The sequence below is a fragment of the Leptomonas pyrrhocoris genome (assembly GCF_001293395.1).
Source record: "Leptomonas pyrrhocoris isolate H10 chromosome Unknown, whole genome shotgun sequence".
Lineage (NCBI taxonomy): Eukaryota > Euglenozoa > Kinetoplastea > Trypanosomatida > Trypanosomatidae > Leptomonas > Leptomonas pyrrhocoris.
In genome coordinates, this window is record NW_015438362.1 from 927,944 (window position 1) to 944,471 (window position 16,528).

General features: G+C 49.7%; 5 protein-coding genes across 5 annotated transcripts; all 5 read right to left on the reverse strand.

Moving 5' to 3' along the window:
* Window positions 1-501: 501 nt before the first annotated feature.
* ABB37_03966 (hypothetical protein) lies at window positions 502-1,470 on the reverse strand (the record flags this gene model as incomplete). Its single annotated transcript, XM_015801464.1, has 1 exon — window positions 502-1,470. One exon carries the CDS (start codon window positions 1,468-1,470, stop codon window positions 502-504), a length of 969 nt encoding a protein of 322 aa, XP_015660084.1.
* Window positions 1,471-1,634: 164 nt separating this feature from the next.
* Window positions 1,635-2,525, reverse strand: ABB37_03967 (putative trans-sialidase; the record flags this gene model as incomplete). The annotated part of the gene is made up of 1 exon (XM_015801465.1): window positions 1,635-2,525. One exon carries the CDS (start codon window positions 2,523-2,525, stop codon window positions 1,635-1,637), a length of 891 nt encoding a protein of 296 aa, XP_015660085.1.
* Window positions 2,526-8,546: 6,021 nt separating this feature from the next.
* On the reverse strand, window positions 8,547-8,795 carry ABB37_03968 (hypothetical protein; the record flags this gene model as incomplete). The annotated part of the gene is made up of 1 exon (XM_015801466.1): window positions 8,547-8,795. One exon carries the CDS (start codon window positions 8,793-8,795, stop codon window positions 8,547-8,549), a length of 249 nt encoding a protein of 82 aa, XP_015660086.1.
* Window positions 8,796-8,981: 186 nt separating this feature from the next.
* ABB37_03969 (hypothetical protein) lies at window positions 8,982-11,000 on the reverse strand (the record flags this gene model as incomplete). Its single annotated transcript, XM_015801467.1, has 1 exon — window positions 8,982-11,000. One exon carries the CDS (start codon window positions 10,998-11,000, stop codon window positions 8,982-8,984), a length of 2,019 nt encoding a protein of 672 aa, XP_015660087.1.
* A 4,211-nt stretch (window positions 11,001-15,211) lies between these two features.
* Window positions 15,212-16,283, reverse strand: ABB37_03970 (hypothetical protein; the record flags this gene model as incomplete). The annotated part of the gene is made up of 1 exon (XM_015801468.1): window positions 15,212-16,283. Exon 1 carries the CDS (start codon window positions 16,088-16,090, stop codon window positions 15,212-15,214), a length of 879 nt encoding a protein of 292 aa, XP_015660088.1. The 5' UTR covers window positions 16,091-16,283.
* Between the last annotated feature and the right edge of the window lie 245 nt (window positions 16,284-16,528).

The following is a 16,528-nucleotide window of genomic DNA, read 5'->3' on the forward strand; positions in this document are numbered from 1 at the left end:
TCTTTTTAAGGATCCCATGGGTCCCTGTCTCCCCTTCGCAAGTTATACCCCTTCGCCAAAGCCGTCGTGGGAATGTCGCGTTCGCGTGAGGGAAAATCCGCGACGTTGTCCTCAGACCGAATGTACCGGAAAACCACGTGTATCCCCTCGTCGCGGAGAAGTTGGTCCACCTGCTGTAGCTCGGCCGCAAGCGCTCCCGATTTCGAAATTCCGCGTCGCACCGCCCCCAGAACTGATGTGTTGTCGATCAATACAAACAATCGTCTCGGTAGGCGCTCTCGAAAAGCCAGCAGCCCCAGGTGCACCGCACGCGCCTCAGCCTGCATGATCATCCGCGGTGAAGAATCCCACCGAGCCCCCGTGATGAATACTGGACCGGCGCCCAGAAAAAGAACCGCCCCCCAACCCTGGAGCGAAGCATCCGTCACCAATGTGGCTGTCGGCTCACCCCCCGGCCGATGCACGAGACGCGCCTCGTTTCGGTGCAAGACCTCCAACAAATCAGACGCGAAAACCCCGGATGTAGGGCGTCATGGTGATCTTGCTCCTGGTGGTGATCTTACCTCTATTGAGGGAGCTCAGCTGGCGTCTCACAAACTTCAGAAACATGTAGTTACGAAACAGGCGGACGCCCAGCACCGCCGCGCCATAGATGGCGCGGGATGTAAAGACCTCCAAATCACCCACCGTCATCTCCTCGAAAGGAGGGGTCTCCCGCAGATGGCGCCATGTCTTTTCACCTAAACGTACAGTATGAGTTGCGTGATCAAAAAACACCCCGACGAATGTATATGACGCAACCGCAACCTCCGACTCACCAATCGTGACGCTGGCGTCCCGCGCGAACTGTGTCACACGCCGCGTCCAGGCCTCCACGGCCTTCAGGGGACCAGCAATTCTCACATTGTCTATCCAGACGTGGATTTTCAATGCCGTTGGGCAGGCGAAGGCGGCATCGACCACAGTGGGTACTCCTGCCAACGCCGACGTTAACAACTGCATAAGCTCCGGACTCGCAGCATACCCCATCGGCAGCCGCGCCAGCTCAACGAGGGTGCCGTCGTCGAGGCGGCAACGAAAAGCCGAACGCGCCTCCTCAGGCAGCGGTACCTGGTAAAACGAGGCTTTCAGGTCCAAATTGGATGCGCCTTCCTCCCACACAACGTCGAGGTATGCGGAAATGTGACCCAACGGCACGTCAGCCTCGTAGGAGTCCTCCAGGTTCTTCTCTTTCGGCCACGCGATAAACCTCCTACGTAGCCCCGAAGGTTTCTCCTCCACAACCGAGAAAGGAACGAACCAACCCCGCGTAGGTCTCGGAGACGCCGGCACCAAGACGCCTGCCGACATGAGGACTCGGGCATCACCTTCAAAAATCGTCCTGAGCGGTGACGTTCCTGGATCGAGCTGTTCCGGCGATGACAGTAAACGCCATAACTCGTCAAACCGCGCCTTGGCCGACGCCTTCATGCGTGACCGCAAGATTTCGACGTTCAGCGGCTGCACGTCCACGTTCTGGAGGGGGAGAGAACGTTGCTCCTCCTCACTCGCAACACGACTTTTGTTGGCTCGGCGGAGGACCGTGTGCCCTCCAAAAGCAACGCGCCGCTCTGGTTCCATCCAAGGTGCCTGACTCACTTCCGAAAAACCAAACGGTCGAGTAAACCCGGCAGCACGTGAGAATTCGTGAGTTCCGTGGTTTTTGGGCCCATGTAGCGAACCGTCGTCGTCGGTATATCCAGAGGGTCTGCGTGCTTCGCGAGAGCCACCACCGAGCGTGGGGGAAGTGCGTGCTCTTGGGCCAGCTGTGCCGCTGACTGAAGAGCTCCTCGCTTGATGGAGTGTGCTGAGTATCCGCGCTCGCGCAGACGCTGTGCGATTTGTGTCGTCGTGAGCCCAGTCAGCTTGCCGCTCTCCCCGACCTGAGCCTTCAACTTTCGCAGCTCCTGGGCCATGGGACCCTGCAACTTCACATACCGATGTGCGCGGTATGGATTGATCTTTGCCGTTTTTGGAATGGCTGCCCAGTCCAAAATCACCGACCCGTCCGGTTGTGGCAGCAGGTTCTCCCCTCGGAGATCCTTCACCTCCCCCCACCGCGACGCGGTCATCCATGCCAACTGCATCACAGTGGCGTCGGCCCACGAAGGGGCCCCTTCCACCAGGGCCCGCATGTCCGCTGGTGTGATCGGTGCTGCCTGACGCACCTCCTCCTTTGCCTCGCGCTTCCGGCATCCCGCCAGGTACGCGTCTACCACCGCTATCTCCCTCGTGAGCAGGGACTTCAGTGTGGTGCCGTACTGCACCTTGGTAGAGTACTTGAGCTCCTTCGACTCCAGGAAAACCGGCACCGCGTCGAGGTTGAGCGGCAGTCCGGCTTCGAGGCAAAACGACTGAAAGCCTCTGAGCAGTGATGTGCGCTGCTCCCATGTGGTCGGCTCGTACATGTCTGCCGCCACTTCGTTGACCTGGCTCCTCAGAGCCGACAGGTGAGGGGGCACCGCCTCCAACCCGTCCCAAAACATTCGATGATCGTTTACCGACGTTCCCGGCGGTAGTGACGAGTGCGGCCGGCTTGCCACCCCTCCGAAATTTGTGTGCGGCACCAACTTTGCAATCTCCACCAATGTCGGTCGCCGAACCTGTGGTCGACTCACCTTCTCCAAGCTCGCGGGGTCCGTCGACCAGTTTCCTACCTCCGCCGCTGCCTTTCGCGGGGCCAGAAGACCCTTTCGTCTTGTAGGCGTCCTTCTTGCCAGACAAACGTAGAACTTTGAGGAGCGGGTCGAAATTGTACGAGTTCTCCTCGCACGCCTGCAGAAACTCAGTCTCCGTCATCTTGTACGAGGATCCATTGACCCTGTAAAACAACGTCAAACCCATCCTGCGCCCAGTGCCCTGGTGGTCAGCCCAATACCGCGGGTCGGCCTCCGCCGCCAACAGCCACCGCAGGACCGCCTGGAAGGCATCATTCACTGGCGCAGTGCGGGGTGCCTCGCCGCGAAGAAAAATGTGCTTCAGCTGCTTCTCAATCTCGTAGGGAGTCTTCCCACGGAACCAAGGACGCCAGGTGCAGACGTCCATTGGGTCGAACTCCACCTTCAGCGACTCAGCCACTGACTCGGCGTCGTCTAAAAAAGTCAACCGAGACTTTTGTGTTGGCGCCCCAGGCCCGTCTTCCCCGTCGTCATGCTATCAACTGGTTGTGCATCGCTGCCTCATGGCGTGCACCTGCAACCTCCGAAGCCGCCTGCTCCCGCAGTAGGGAGATGTCCGACTGCAGGGGGACTGTGTCCACAGCCGTGGCGGACTGTGCCATCCCCATGTAGTACCCCGCCAGCTCCGTCTTTTGGATCAACCTCTCATAGAGGTCGCGGGTCTCGATGCGGAAACGTTCAACGTGATGGGGGAACGTGTGCCAATCGAACGTCTCGTATCCATCCCTGAGGATCAGAGAAGTATTCTCCCGCCTGACTCGGAAGGTCACAGGCCGAGAATCCGATCCGTTCGGGCCCACGATCTGCAGAGTCAACTCGCATTCGCCCTGCTCGGGAAGGTTCTCATATTAATCCGTGCAAACCAAGTTCCACTTGGACGGATCGATGAGTATAAGCGCCATATTGAGGGAAACTACCTAAAAGGGTTTTAATATATTCATGGATCTACTAATTTTTTTAAATATATTTTTTTAAAACTTATGAAACAACTGGCGATGATTATAAGAAACAACTGGCGATGAATATGTAAAAAACTTGCGAATAAAACTCTGAGAAGGGAGTTTTCAGCGAAAAACCGGAGTTTCTCTCGATGCTGAAAACAACTGTGCCAGGCAAACCAGAATACGGAAGAACCAGGATTCAGGAGTTAATAGATAAGGAGAAGATAGTTTAGAGCATTACCCTAAATGACCGAGATCCGCCAATCTCTCCGCTGCCAATCACATTCAACTCATTTTTTCCGTCCCTTCCATTCCCCTCGCAGGCTCACAGAAAAAGGGAGAAGTGAATCGGAGGGAAAAGAGGCGCCCAGTGAAGCAATGCGTCAACGAGTGCACACCAGCTTGCAGTTGGAAGTTAAAGCGTAGAGTCAGAAGAAGAAGCGGGTCTGAAACAAAGGAGAACAAAAGAAGACAACAGATCATCTGCCGCACACGTGTACTCTTGTGTTTCACCGGACAGTAAGGCTTCCATCTGCCATTTCTCTTGGATGACAGCACTGCCGACATGTTGACACGCGTAACTTTCTCTTCTTCAAAGTGGGTATAATACATGGAAAAGTTATTCAACTCTTCGTGGAAAAAGAAACATAAATAGAAAATCAAAAATAAGCGCTGGAGCCGAACGGGTGTCTCTTTCTTTGAGGCCCTTTCCCTCTTCTCCACACTCGCCCATCACACGATGAGTGTCGAGAGCGCAGTAAAAAAAAATGAAGAAACAAAAAAAAAACACATACATATATTTATTGAAACGAGGCCAGGGCTGCAAACAAATGTCAAGAAAAGAAAAAATGAGCGAGAACAGAGAGGCGAATGATTCCGGACGATGTCGTTATGGCTATGATTAGAGAAAGAGATTGAGAAGGGAAACCGGTAGAGTGGGCACCCGTGCAAAAAGAAAAACATATATACTCGAAAGTGGTTCAACTGCCGTCTACTCTAACGACTGAACGTGGAATTCTTTTAAAGAAGTAACTGCTTATGATTGACGTCCCCAGTTCTTCTCAAAAAAAAAAAAAACACGATCTCGCTAGCTCAACGGAGAATAAAAGAATATACATGTGTCCGTTATAATTGAATAAAAGAGACTATTGTGAAAAAAAAAACTGTTAGGCAACACACAACCACAAAAGATGGGTAACAGGTCAACGAGGCGTGTGCAATGATAGATGAAACTATGACTCTTAATAATTTTGAGCTGGCCCTTTCGCGCAAAGATAAATGCAGAAGGAAACCTACGAAATATCACGCGTTCCAGGAGTCTACGGTGAAGTTGTGACTCTTTGTGCAATTCGCTAAATAACACTCTCCTGCCTTTTCCATTGAAGTACTTTCTTATTCAGCAAGCTATGCACCATACAGGCAACACACACACACACACAGAGAGGGGGGAAGAAAAAGCCTCAAGAAAGCACAGACAGATGTAGCGAGAGGGGCACCTATTAGAAAGAAAGGAAAAAAGAGAGAATGATCATGAAAACAAAAGCAAAAAAAATAGCCTTTGAACGTAATGCATCGTATGGAACACCCACCTCCAAAATAGTAACAGTAAAAGAAACAATAAATTAAGAAAACGTGGAAATCAGATAACGGAATAGAATATCGGCAGTGAAATGCAGAGCTGCGTGAGTGAATGTGAGAGATACATAACAATGAGGCAGCGATTAGGAGGAGGATATATATTTTTGAAGTGGCAAGCGATGAAAACGCGGGTGATGCCGAGGAGGAAAAACAACAACGGCAAAGAAGCAATCAACTCTACACGCGAAGGAAAATCAAAAGGTGTGATACCAAGTTCCTATCAGCGTTAATTCACACATGTGAATGCGTTTGGCAGGAGGGGGGGGGGGAGGTGAAAGGGAAAGCAAACGATCAATCACATTAGCCAAGAAGACAGATGATTGTTACTTAGCAACACCTATGCAGTGCTCTCAATAAAGATCGTGGGCACGTGCGCTTGCTATCCAGCGCCGGACAACCTTTTGTGAAAAACAGCAAGCGAAGTCACCGCGTTTAAACAGCTTTTCGTATAGACACAAAAGAATAACAAAAGGAAACAAAAAATGAGAAGGGTGTAATAACATGAGAGAAAAAAGAAATATCTGGAAACAACAACAAGCCGCGATTCCTTTCGATTGTTTTTAAACGTGAACCAACACAGAAACGGAGGGGAGAAGAAAGACAGCGCCAAATTCGTGTGATTTTGAGAACGGACTGGAAGAAGGAAAACAAACAACTATCGAGGAAACAAAAAATCTTGTTTCTCTAAGCTCGTTGTTTTTTCTTCTACCCCACTCACTTCTACAGTCTGTGGTCTACTGATCCATTCCCCATCGTACGCGGTCAAACAAGTACATAAATTAATGATTTGAATGGGAATACAGTGAAAGGTGATATAATAGATCTCTCCCACTGACAACGCGCCACCCCAGCGAGAGAGACAGCGTACCTTCACCGTATATCGCAATTGTGGCTTAATGACAGACTCTTTCAAAAAAAAAAGGAAAATGCAAACAGAACACACTAACGCTAACGTTAAGCATTTGAGAAGCGAATGATGCGAAACGCTCAAACACACAAAACACTTGAAAACGGAAGTAATAATAACAATAATAATGAAAGAAAAATCTACGGAACAATGTTTTCATATGAGTCACTTTAACTGAATAATAATAATAGAGAAATAGGTGCGGAATAAAAGTTCACCTTTTGCTTACAGGGTTTTGAACACTCGCAATAACAACAAAGAAGATCACAGTTTACGAGTTTTTTTTTTTGAGGTTTGTTGAGTGGAGTGGCGAGGCGAGGCGAGGGAGTGGAAAGACGCGGAGAAGAAAGCGCAAAAAAGACACACAAATTCGCTCCCAGACGCACACCCACAGAGAGAAAGAGAGAAACCAAAAAGTGAAGGTAGAAACGACAGAGGCAAAGAAAAGTCTACGAACGGACGCATGTAGAGCTACACACTACCGCGTTCAATGCCTGCGAGGAAAACACAAAACAAAACAAACATAGGCAGCACCGGTGCCTTTACCTATTCCGCTCGAACACAGTCTCACGTGAGTTTAGGTAAGAGAGAAAAGTAGTGCGAAGACCAGCAACAGAGAAGGAAAATCGCCGTTGTCTAGTTAACTGAGTGGTGCATTGAAGGTGGATTGCTGTCGTATTTTTCCAGGTATACGAAAGGAAAACGAGGAAAAAAAAACCCGCACCGCGGCAACAACAAGGCGGGTTTACATCATGAATGGATATATATCAGAAAAATGAGGAAAGAAACAAGCGGCTACCACACAGAAGGATGATGTTAAGAGAGTGGGGAATACCGGAAAGACCACGATCGACAGGGGGGACGAAACGGGTAGACAAAGGGATGGAACAACAACAGAAACCACCCACTTTGCTGCACGTGTGCTCTGCAATACATAGAAAAAAAATACAATAATTGGAAAAAGACATTCATTAGAACGGTATTTGTTAAAGTCTTTCCACCGTGAATCACAACAGAAATTCCGATGAGTTCGACTCCCCTATACAGAAAAAAGAATCCCTTACACAACATAGATAGTCGATCACAATAGAATTCATCACCGTTCTCCTTTGCAGTAGCTCCGCAGAACACAAGAGAGAGCATCTATCAACAGCAACGCTACCAAGCATTAGGCGGCACGCCTTAAACAAGACTGTTGCTACTTCACGCTTGCTGTGGCGAGATCGCGTGTGGGATGTGCCAAGACGCCAGCGATTGAAACGCCGCACCACGTACACAGCTTCTCGCGTGGATGATGCTAAACAAAGACGATCAGATGTTTGTTATTGTTGTTGAATGTGGGTACGCGAATGCGTCATTGATTTTTTTTTCAAAAACATACCACTTAGCGAGAGAGAAGGTGAGGAATAACGTGAGAGTTTGTTGAGGCAAAAGAAACACAAACGCACACACAAGCAAGCACAAAACAGAAGGAATAAAGGGTACAGCGAAAGAGTGTGCATAGGGACCAAACACTTAAAATCAATAAAAAGTAATCAAAAGAATGGATCAACACCTCCGCATCACGCTGTAGATGTTGCGAACGTCGGCGGGCTTACACACCAGAACAACAAATCAGAATTATTATATTAATAGGGATAGTATCATGTGCACCAGTGAGAAGCTTCTCTTTTTTCTTTCTTTTACTTACACAGTATTATGCGGGACACATCCAGCACAGGCAAACATACGAAAAAAAAGTATGTGTTAGAACATACATCTACTTGTGTACATAGAAAGTAAATAATTCGTCCTCTGAATTCTTGTACTCCAAGGTGCAAACACAACGTTAGGTGTTAAGTCAAGCCAGTGAGGGAGTAAAAACAAACAAAAAGAGGGGGTGGGGTGCGATCAGCATTTAAGTGAGAGGACAATAAAAAGAAAACATGGTTGCGGGCGCGCTGTCCAACAAGCGCTCTTGAGGGCCAAACACGTGTGAGTACGAGAACACCAACAGCAGCAGGGGGAAAAAACACAAGAGATTAAGAGGAACAAAAGAAACAGACAAGCTTTATAACAATAATAAGAAACTATTACGCTTAAGTTCACCTGCAGGGACGTTACTGCAACGGCGCACGGTTAAACCGCATCTGATGCAGCAACAGGGAAGGAATAGGAAGGTTGGGAAGTCAAGAGTGGAAGAAATGTAACGACATTTGTGTAATGCATAACTCGCGAGTCCTAATCCACCACTGCCTTCTAGGAACCTCACCCTCCTTCGCTTCTCAGTCACCCTCTGATAATGCCCTCAAGTTTATTCATTGTTTTCGCTTTTTTCCTGGCCCCGGCCAAATCTCAAAGATATCATCGCGTTACGAAGTGCATAGGAAACATTACCCAACTCAAGGATCCTTCCGGAGATCCCATGGGTCCCTGTCGTGGTAGGGACCGGGGGCGGGCGGGTGGAATTTTTGGAAGACCGGAGACTTCACACTGGCGGACAATATACCCAGAATGCAAAACCCCCAGAAACAGGAGAGTCAAGACCAACAGGCGATAAAAGTAAAGGAGAGTATCATGCATTTCCCAAATGACTGAGATCACCGATCCCATCCGCTGACCATCTCTTCTTTCTTGTTTCCGTTCCTTCTATTCCCCTCGCAAGCTCTGAGAAAAATGCAGAACTCAAGTGCTATTCTGGATTAGGAATAGAAATCAGATGACAGGTGGCACTTTGGCCACACGGGGGAACGGAAACGAGGGAAAACAGATCTGCCAGCTTTTCGTGTGTTCTCTTTCTCAACACTGAAACTGTTGGAACGACATGCAACTAGGTGATAAAACAAGCGGGTAGGAAACGGCTTGGAAGCCCTGCGCGTTCATCGCAGACGCGTGAACGTATGCAGTCGACGACGGCAACGTTTGCTGATTCACGGCGTCGTCGGAGGTGCGAAAGAGCACTGGCGCAATTTGAGTTTGTGCGGAAGGCTGAGACGACTGCATCTGCTGTAGGTAATGCTGCGACCCTTGCTCCAACCCCTGTGGTGTGCTCGGTGAGCGATCCCATTGCACGGCGGTAGTGGAGGGCACGACGTAATAAACTGGTGAGCCGGAGACTGGGTTTGGCGACAATGACAGCATCGTCTGCTGCTGCTGCTGCTGCTGCTGTGGTGTGTTCTCGTAATAGGTGGCGCTCGGCTGCCGTGTCACGTAGGTCACGTTCGCGGTGTTGACGTGTTGGATCGTTGGGAACGTGGACAATTGCACAAACGAGAGCGACGGCTGCGGCGACAACACCTGAATCGCAGGCGGTTGCTGACGCTGCTGTGGTGGCGTCTGCTGCGTAACGTAGATCGGCGGCGCCAACGCGTAACTCAGCGAGGCCGGGGCCGCAGGCCCAGACGCTTGCTGCAGGAAGGTCATGGTGGGCACAGAGGTTATCGCAGGGACGGCGGCAGGCTGTGACCAGCCTTGTGAGCTCTGATAGCTCGGTGCCTTGGCCGCCAGCTGCTGCGGATGCTGCAGCGCGAGTGTCGCTGCTTGCTGTGACGGTGGCGGCTGCGTTTGTTGTGGCTGCTGTTTTGCCGCGTTGGCCTGCGCCGCTGCGCGCAGGGCGGACCGGCCGGACTGACTGCGAAGATGCTCCACCACCTTCTCGTACAGCACCTCGCTGTACTGGTTGCCGAGCAGCGTGTGGGTTAGGTCGAGCTCGCCGTGGTGGCGCTCCCCCCAGAAGCGGAATTCAACCGTTTCGCAGCGCAGCTTTTCCAAGAGGGCCTCGCCGATGTCCTGGAAGTGCTGCGCGGGTAGCACGCACTGCTCGCGGTCGCCAGCGAGGTAGATGGTGGCGCACGAAAAGTTCACTTGATACTCGGCGGCCTGCGCGGTGACGGGGACGTTGAGGAGCTCGTGCTGCACCGCTGCCAGCGCGTCGTTGCTGCGCAGGCGGGAGAAATACACCCGCTTCTTGTCCCGGTTGGTGCCGCGCCGTATGAGGCTAGGCAGGCGACAGAGCAGGTGATCCGCGGCGAGACCACAGGCGAGTTTTTCTCGGTAAAGCGGCGAGCTGCTTCGGTAGGTCGCGCCGGTGGGTGCGGCCTTGGGGGAGTTGAAGCCAAAAACGTGCTCCGCCGCCTCGCGCACGGCCAGCACACCGGCGACGAGAAACGAGACGTCCGCGACGACGGTGGCAGTGTTGTCGCTGGAGCCGAATTCGCACAAGACCAGTTCGCCTATGCGCAGCGGCCGCAGCAACGGTGGGACGAAGCAGACGCAAAAGAGCTTGTCGAAGACGATCAGGGCGTGGTTCCACATGCCTGGTACGACCGCCTCGACCGGCGAGGAGACGGAGTCGGAGCCGATGGAGCTCACCGAGTACGGCGGCGCGGAAGACGTGCGCACCGATCGAGAGGAGCTACACATCGGCAACGGACCACTGGTCTCGAGCAACGAGTTGGGAGGTGGCGTGACGTGCAACGCAGCGGGTGTGGAGCGAAACAGCGCACCCCCGAGCGCGAACGCGTTTGGCTGATTGGGCAGGAGAGGTGGTGGCTCATTCACGCTCGCGGTCACGAAACCGGTGACCTCGTCGTAGTGGTAGACCGGGCATTGGTTGTGCTCGGGGGCGGGGTTGAGAAACGGTTGAGAGAGGGCCGTTTCGGCCAGTTGCGTGGCCTGCTGTTTCACTGCACTGGCGGTGGGCTGGCTTTTGTTTTGCTGCGTTACGCTGGGGATGTCAATAATGCGTGGGAGGATAAACGATGCGACAGGGCTTTGCGTACGCAGCCCACCTTCTCCATCCTCATGAAACGACTCCATTTATCGGTATCGACACAGCCGCAGGAGGTTGAGATGAATCTGCGATGGAGCACACGAGCGCGAAGATGAGCAAGCGGAAGAAAGAAAGAAAAATCACGAGTTGAAAAAGCGACAGTGTCGGCAAACAAAAAACTGTTATGCAGGAGTAAACGAGCAAACAGGCGAGCAACAAGTGGGGGGAGGGGGGAAGGGGAGGGGACCATCAGACTGAGAAACAAAAACAGTGACTAGAAACTAAAAATTTATTTTCGAGGGAGCAACAGAACAAAAACGAAACAACAGAAAAACAACTATACAGAGACGGGAGAGACGGGAGTAGATTCACTGCTTTCCAATCTTAAAAGACAACGGGGGATGAATCTGATCACGGAGGCAGTGGCGACGCACACCCGCAAACGCAGAGATGAAGATAATGAGGGGCGACAAGACGCTACAAAAGGACAAGAGGAGATCATAAAAAAAAAGTTTAAACTTATTTTAAAGCCAAATGATTAGTTCTTGAACAGCACAACTTTTGATTAATGCCGTGAAATAAAGGGGGAAGAAAAACTATTGCCTGGAAAAGAGCAGTGAAGTTACAAAAGAGGTGAAAAAGAAACAAGACGAGAGAGAAGCTTATGAATGAACACACAAACACACACACACACATACAAAATAAAGGACAATCGTTGCAGTACCTCCGCCGCAAAGTAAGCTTACCAAGCTCGCAAACAAATGGCAACAACAACGAAAAAAAGAATAGATGTACTCTTCCTTTTTGATATCGTTCTTCCTTCGTGCTACTATTCGCGAGTAGTGGTACCAAATGTTATCTCAACAACGTCAACGACAAAAAAACAATAATAATAATGATGAAAGTGTATTTCACAGGGGTAATGATAGGGGGAATGAGGGAAACTAACAAAAAAACCGAAAACAGAGAAGGAGTTCCTTATTTTTCAGTTTGGAGGTAGAAACGACTCAGTAAACACCTTTCTTCTCCCCTTTTCTCTTTTTCTTCGGATACAAACTTTTTTTTTGTGAAAATGCACGCCCTTGGCGTTCCTCGTTGCTTACTCTGGAAACAATTGTGGTTGTTGATGGTACTCAGAAAACAAAAAATAATTATAATCAATAATCGAATGGTAGACAGATTTCAGACATAAATAAGTACGAATTGGCGCCACCACAAAAACTATCGCAAAAAGCAACAGAGCACGCCAGTCGTACAGAAGTCAAAAGTAATATATAAATCTTTCTTTTTTTTTGATTGTTGTCGACGAAAGGGCTTTAACAGAGTAGAACAGATGAAAGCTTTCAATACATGGAGAAGTTCGAGAGAACAAACAAACAAACCGAAAACCACGCTTTTCCTTAAAAATGGAGAAATATAAACGAAACACTTTTGCTCAAAAGTGAAGAGCGAACAAAACAAATAGAGGATAAAAAGGCAAAAGAACTCGTCGAAAATGAAAAGAAAAAAAAGATGGTTGCTCGTTTTTACTTGTAAAAGACCTTTTTTTTTTTGGGGGGGAGGGGCGAGACGGAGATGTCTCCAAAAAAAAGAAAAACTTAATAATATAAAGAAAAGAAACGATTACTTCAAGTCAATAAGCAATTTTTATACATACAGATATATCTATGTGTATCTTGGTATCAATAGTTGAAGGAAATCCAAGCACAAAACAAAGAACGAACTGCGGCAATGAAAGACCTGAAGGGAAATATCTTCTCTGACGTGACGGAGGTCGCCTTTGAGTCTGTTCAGTGTGTCTTTATAGCGTTTCCACAAGGTAGCGGCGAAATCGGAGGAGGCAAGGCGGTGGACTTTCCTACAGACGCGCCAACACAAAAGAGCTGGAACGAAGGAGCCAACGTGCTTCAAGTGAAAACAAAAAGGGAGCGAGAGAGAAAAAAATAAAAAGCTTAAGAGCAAGGTTCTCTACAACTAAAAAGAAAAACAGAAATATAACGAGACCACTTTCCTTACTTATCACTCACATACAAACACACTAAAAGAAAGTCTCTTGCTCACTTGTGTTCGGTGGGTACTCACAAATATGTATTCTGAGAAATGGAAACACAGCAGCAACAGTAGAGACAGACAGACAAGAAGGAATAATAAAAGTAGCAATAATAAACGAGTGTCAATAAATCGCGTGCGCGAACGAAAACCACAGGAACTAATAGATAGTCCGTTGATCGCGTTCAGCTCGGTACACTGGCTAGCGTCAATATATGTATTAGAGAGAGAGGGAGGAAAGGGAAAGAGGGAGAGATGAGACTTATGCAATCGAGTGAAACAAAACAATTAAACAAAAAGCACGATTGTCCTTTGCAACTAGCTCGACTCCAGTTAAGAAGAATAGAAAGATCGAGAAGGAAGGAAAGATGGGGGAAGAAGAAGAAAAAAGAAGAAGAGATGCGTAATCACAAAGGAGAAAAAATAAATGAGAAAAATAGGCAGGGAAACAATCCAAAGAGAAGATTCAGATCAAGAACAACGAAAGAAGAAGAGATAGAAAAAAAAGGCCACCGACAAGCAGTTGTGAGGAGAACACGAATGCGTGCACCGAACAACAGCAGCGGGTGGCGGGGGAGGAAAGATCCAGAAACACACAGCGAAGAAACGTGGGATGGACAGAGTCTCGAGAAAGAAAAGAAAGGAGGGAGAAGAGAACGGCGGGAGAAAACGGTGACTGCTGTGCCTATGCGAAAATCACAAACTTGAATTATCCAACGATTTGTGATGACCGAAAAACAAAACAAAACAAAACACGTTTTGACAGAAATTTCATGAAAATACAGAAGGGGAAAGAAGAAACCAGAAAGAAGGTTTTAATCAATGGGAAAGAAAAGATTGGGGGGGGGGGGAGGGGCGTGTTTACCTATAGGCGGAGCTGAAGTGTATCTGTGTATGTATGTGTGTGGGTGTGTGTGAAAAAAAAAATGAATGAAGAGAAGAGCACGACACACGCAACACGATCTTGTAGGCAATAGAGTGGGGCAGCGAAAGGAGCGCCACTGGTCGATGGCCCGGGAGAGGAAGAGAAATTGTGACCTTGAAGCAAAGAAGCCAATCCTTACTGAAAAAAAAAAGCAAGGAAAAACTCTTGACGAAGTTCGCACGCACACTTGCGTAAAAAAGGGTTGATGGGAGGGAAGAGAAGACCGCAAGGCTTCGGCTCTACCCCAAAAACAAACCCCGCGAGAAACAGAGCGAGTGATGGGCCAGAGCGTGTAAGAGAAACAGCAGTGGTAGGCAAGTACGCCCAGCGAGCGAAGACGGGGGCAGGGTCTACGGGGTCCGAGAGAGGGCAGAAGAGCAGCAACAAAAGAGAGATCGACGGAGATAGCCCCGCGGCGAACAACCTAACAGGAAGAGGGGAGCCACAAATCACCTACACTTCTTCGAGGTGTTTCCGGTGTTCTTGTGCTTCTCCTTTGGTCTCTTTACCTTGCTTTCGTTCCGTTCCTCAGGCCTTCGACAGAGGTGAAAAAGCGCTCGATGAATTCAGAGCACCTTGTGCTGTGGGAACACACACTGTTGACACAGTTTCACTCCAACCTTTTTCCCTCCGCGAACTCAAAAAAAGTTCACAAAGCCGTATAAGCGAGGGGCGACCTTGGTGGACAGCCGGAATGAACAGTTGTAGAGCAGCTCGTGGAGTTGCTTCAATTGCTCAGCTGTTGAGAGTAGGAAGGGAAAAGGGACGTGGAGAAGCAGCAAAGAGGAAAAGGAGATGACGAACGATTGCTTTTGAGTTCACAGGAAATGTGGTGCTTGACAGACGCACCCTAAAAACAGCGAGGAGAACGGGGGAAAAAGCTAAAGCAAAAGCACAGTAGTACGAAAAAACATACGTTTGTATAGGAACCGCAAGGCGACGGCCAACTGCTTTGTGGCTGTCGAACTCGGAGGTAGCAAGAGGAGAGCGCTAAGTATGCGAGATAGAGATTGAATTCTTTCTTTTCTTTAAGCGACCAAGTGAAGATACAGAGCCAAGTTTGGGAAGTATAGTCGGCCGAATAAGAGCAGCGGATGCAGCAGAATAAACAGAAGATAAAAGAAAAAAACAGTTGTTGAAATGTGGTTTAAAGCGACGGCGCGTCTCCGCCACAACGAAGCAATCAATAACAATAAAACGAAATCGATGCACTAGAGCAAAACACAAAAAAGGCAAGTAGCCTTTCCGGGGTATTGGCAGTATTCAAAACACAGCTTGTTGCGTTCACGCTGTGCTCTCTGGCTTGACAGATGATGAGTTGGTTGAGGAGCACACGGGCAAAGCATCGGCACCGACGGTTGTCACGATCTCGCGAAATAGTTGCAGGACGCGTTGCTGTTGTTGTCGAAGACGGCCTTCGCGTATCGCTCCCTTCTCACTGTTGGAGAACGCGTTGGATTCAACAAGCCTCGGTGCGGCCACCGCTGCAAAGTCAGCCTCCAGATTTGCCCAGAGTGTAGAGGCTGCACAGTGTGTGTCGGGCTGATCGATCGTAGGAGCTCTCTTGGCTTTCGCTTCGTCATCATCCACCTGCCTCAGTGCGGCACCCGTTGCTTGAGCAAGCACGGCCACCGCATCTGATGTCCATTGGCTACGCGTTGCACCGACTTTGTGCTCTGTCAGCACGCGTCGTCCTTCTCGCTCTACAACGCCGCCGACTCGCTGCACCCTCGCCTGCATTTCGAGGAGTCGTGGGATGTGGGAGTGGACAAGCCTCGCCGTGACGGTGCTTTCGAAGGTTCTGATTGACGTCGACATCCCGCTGCGGTGAAAGAGTGCATCTACGGCGCTGCTCGCACGCCAGACACGCCAGAACGGATCGGCCGGAATGCAGGCGGTGCCGACTGCATGAGATGAAACGAGTTCGATGTTGTGTGCGCACACTGTGCTATCTGTCGGAATCCCCAGAAGACCTTTCTGCTCATTAGATGACACTGGTGATGGGTCGGTTGGAGGAAAGCACAGCGAAACCGCCGTGACGCTCGACAGTCCGTCGATGACGGACTGCAGAAGCGCACTCACGCAGCGAAGATGCTGTAGAGTCAGCTGCGTGTCCTGGGCCGCAGCGCTGAGTCGCACCAGGCAGTCGTCCTGCCACGACATTGCGGTTCAGGCGCGGTGGCAGAGGAGGTGGAACTCCGTCGATGAGGTGCACAAAGCGCGACACGCAAACCTCACTTACTGAATGCTACAACAAGAAGGACAAATAAAAGCTAACGAGCCAACACACTGTGGATGCGGAGACCGCTTCTGCTGCTTTGGTTTTTAGTTCAGCTATTTCAGTGGTGATTGTGCCTACGGGACGCATTTTCGCGTTGGTGAACGAATCAACAGAGGAGGTGTTTAGAAGAGAGTGCCTTCACAGCATACAAAAGGAGTAAGGCGCGCACCATTCTTTTTTTCTTAATTTCTTTTTCCGAGGACTCGTTGAGAAAGCTGGTTTTCTCATTAAACCGCGTCGTGTTACTTTTCTCGATGACGTCGTCAAACGATGACCACCAAAGTCACGGACGAACTGCACTTCATCGGCACCTATCGATA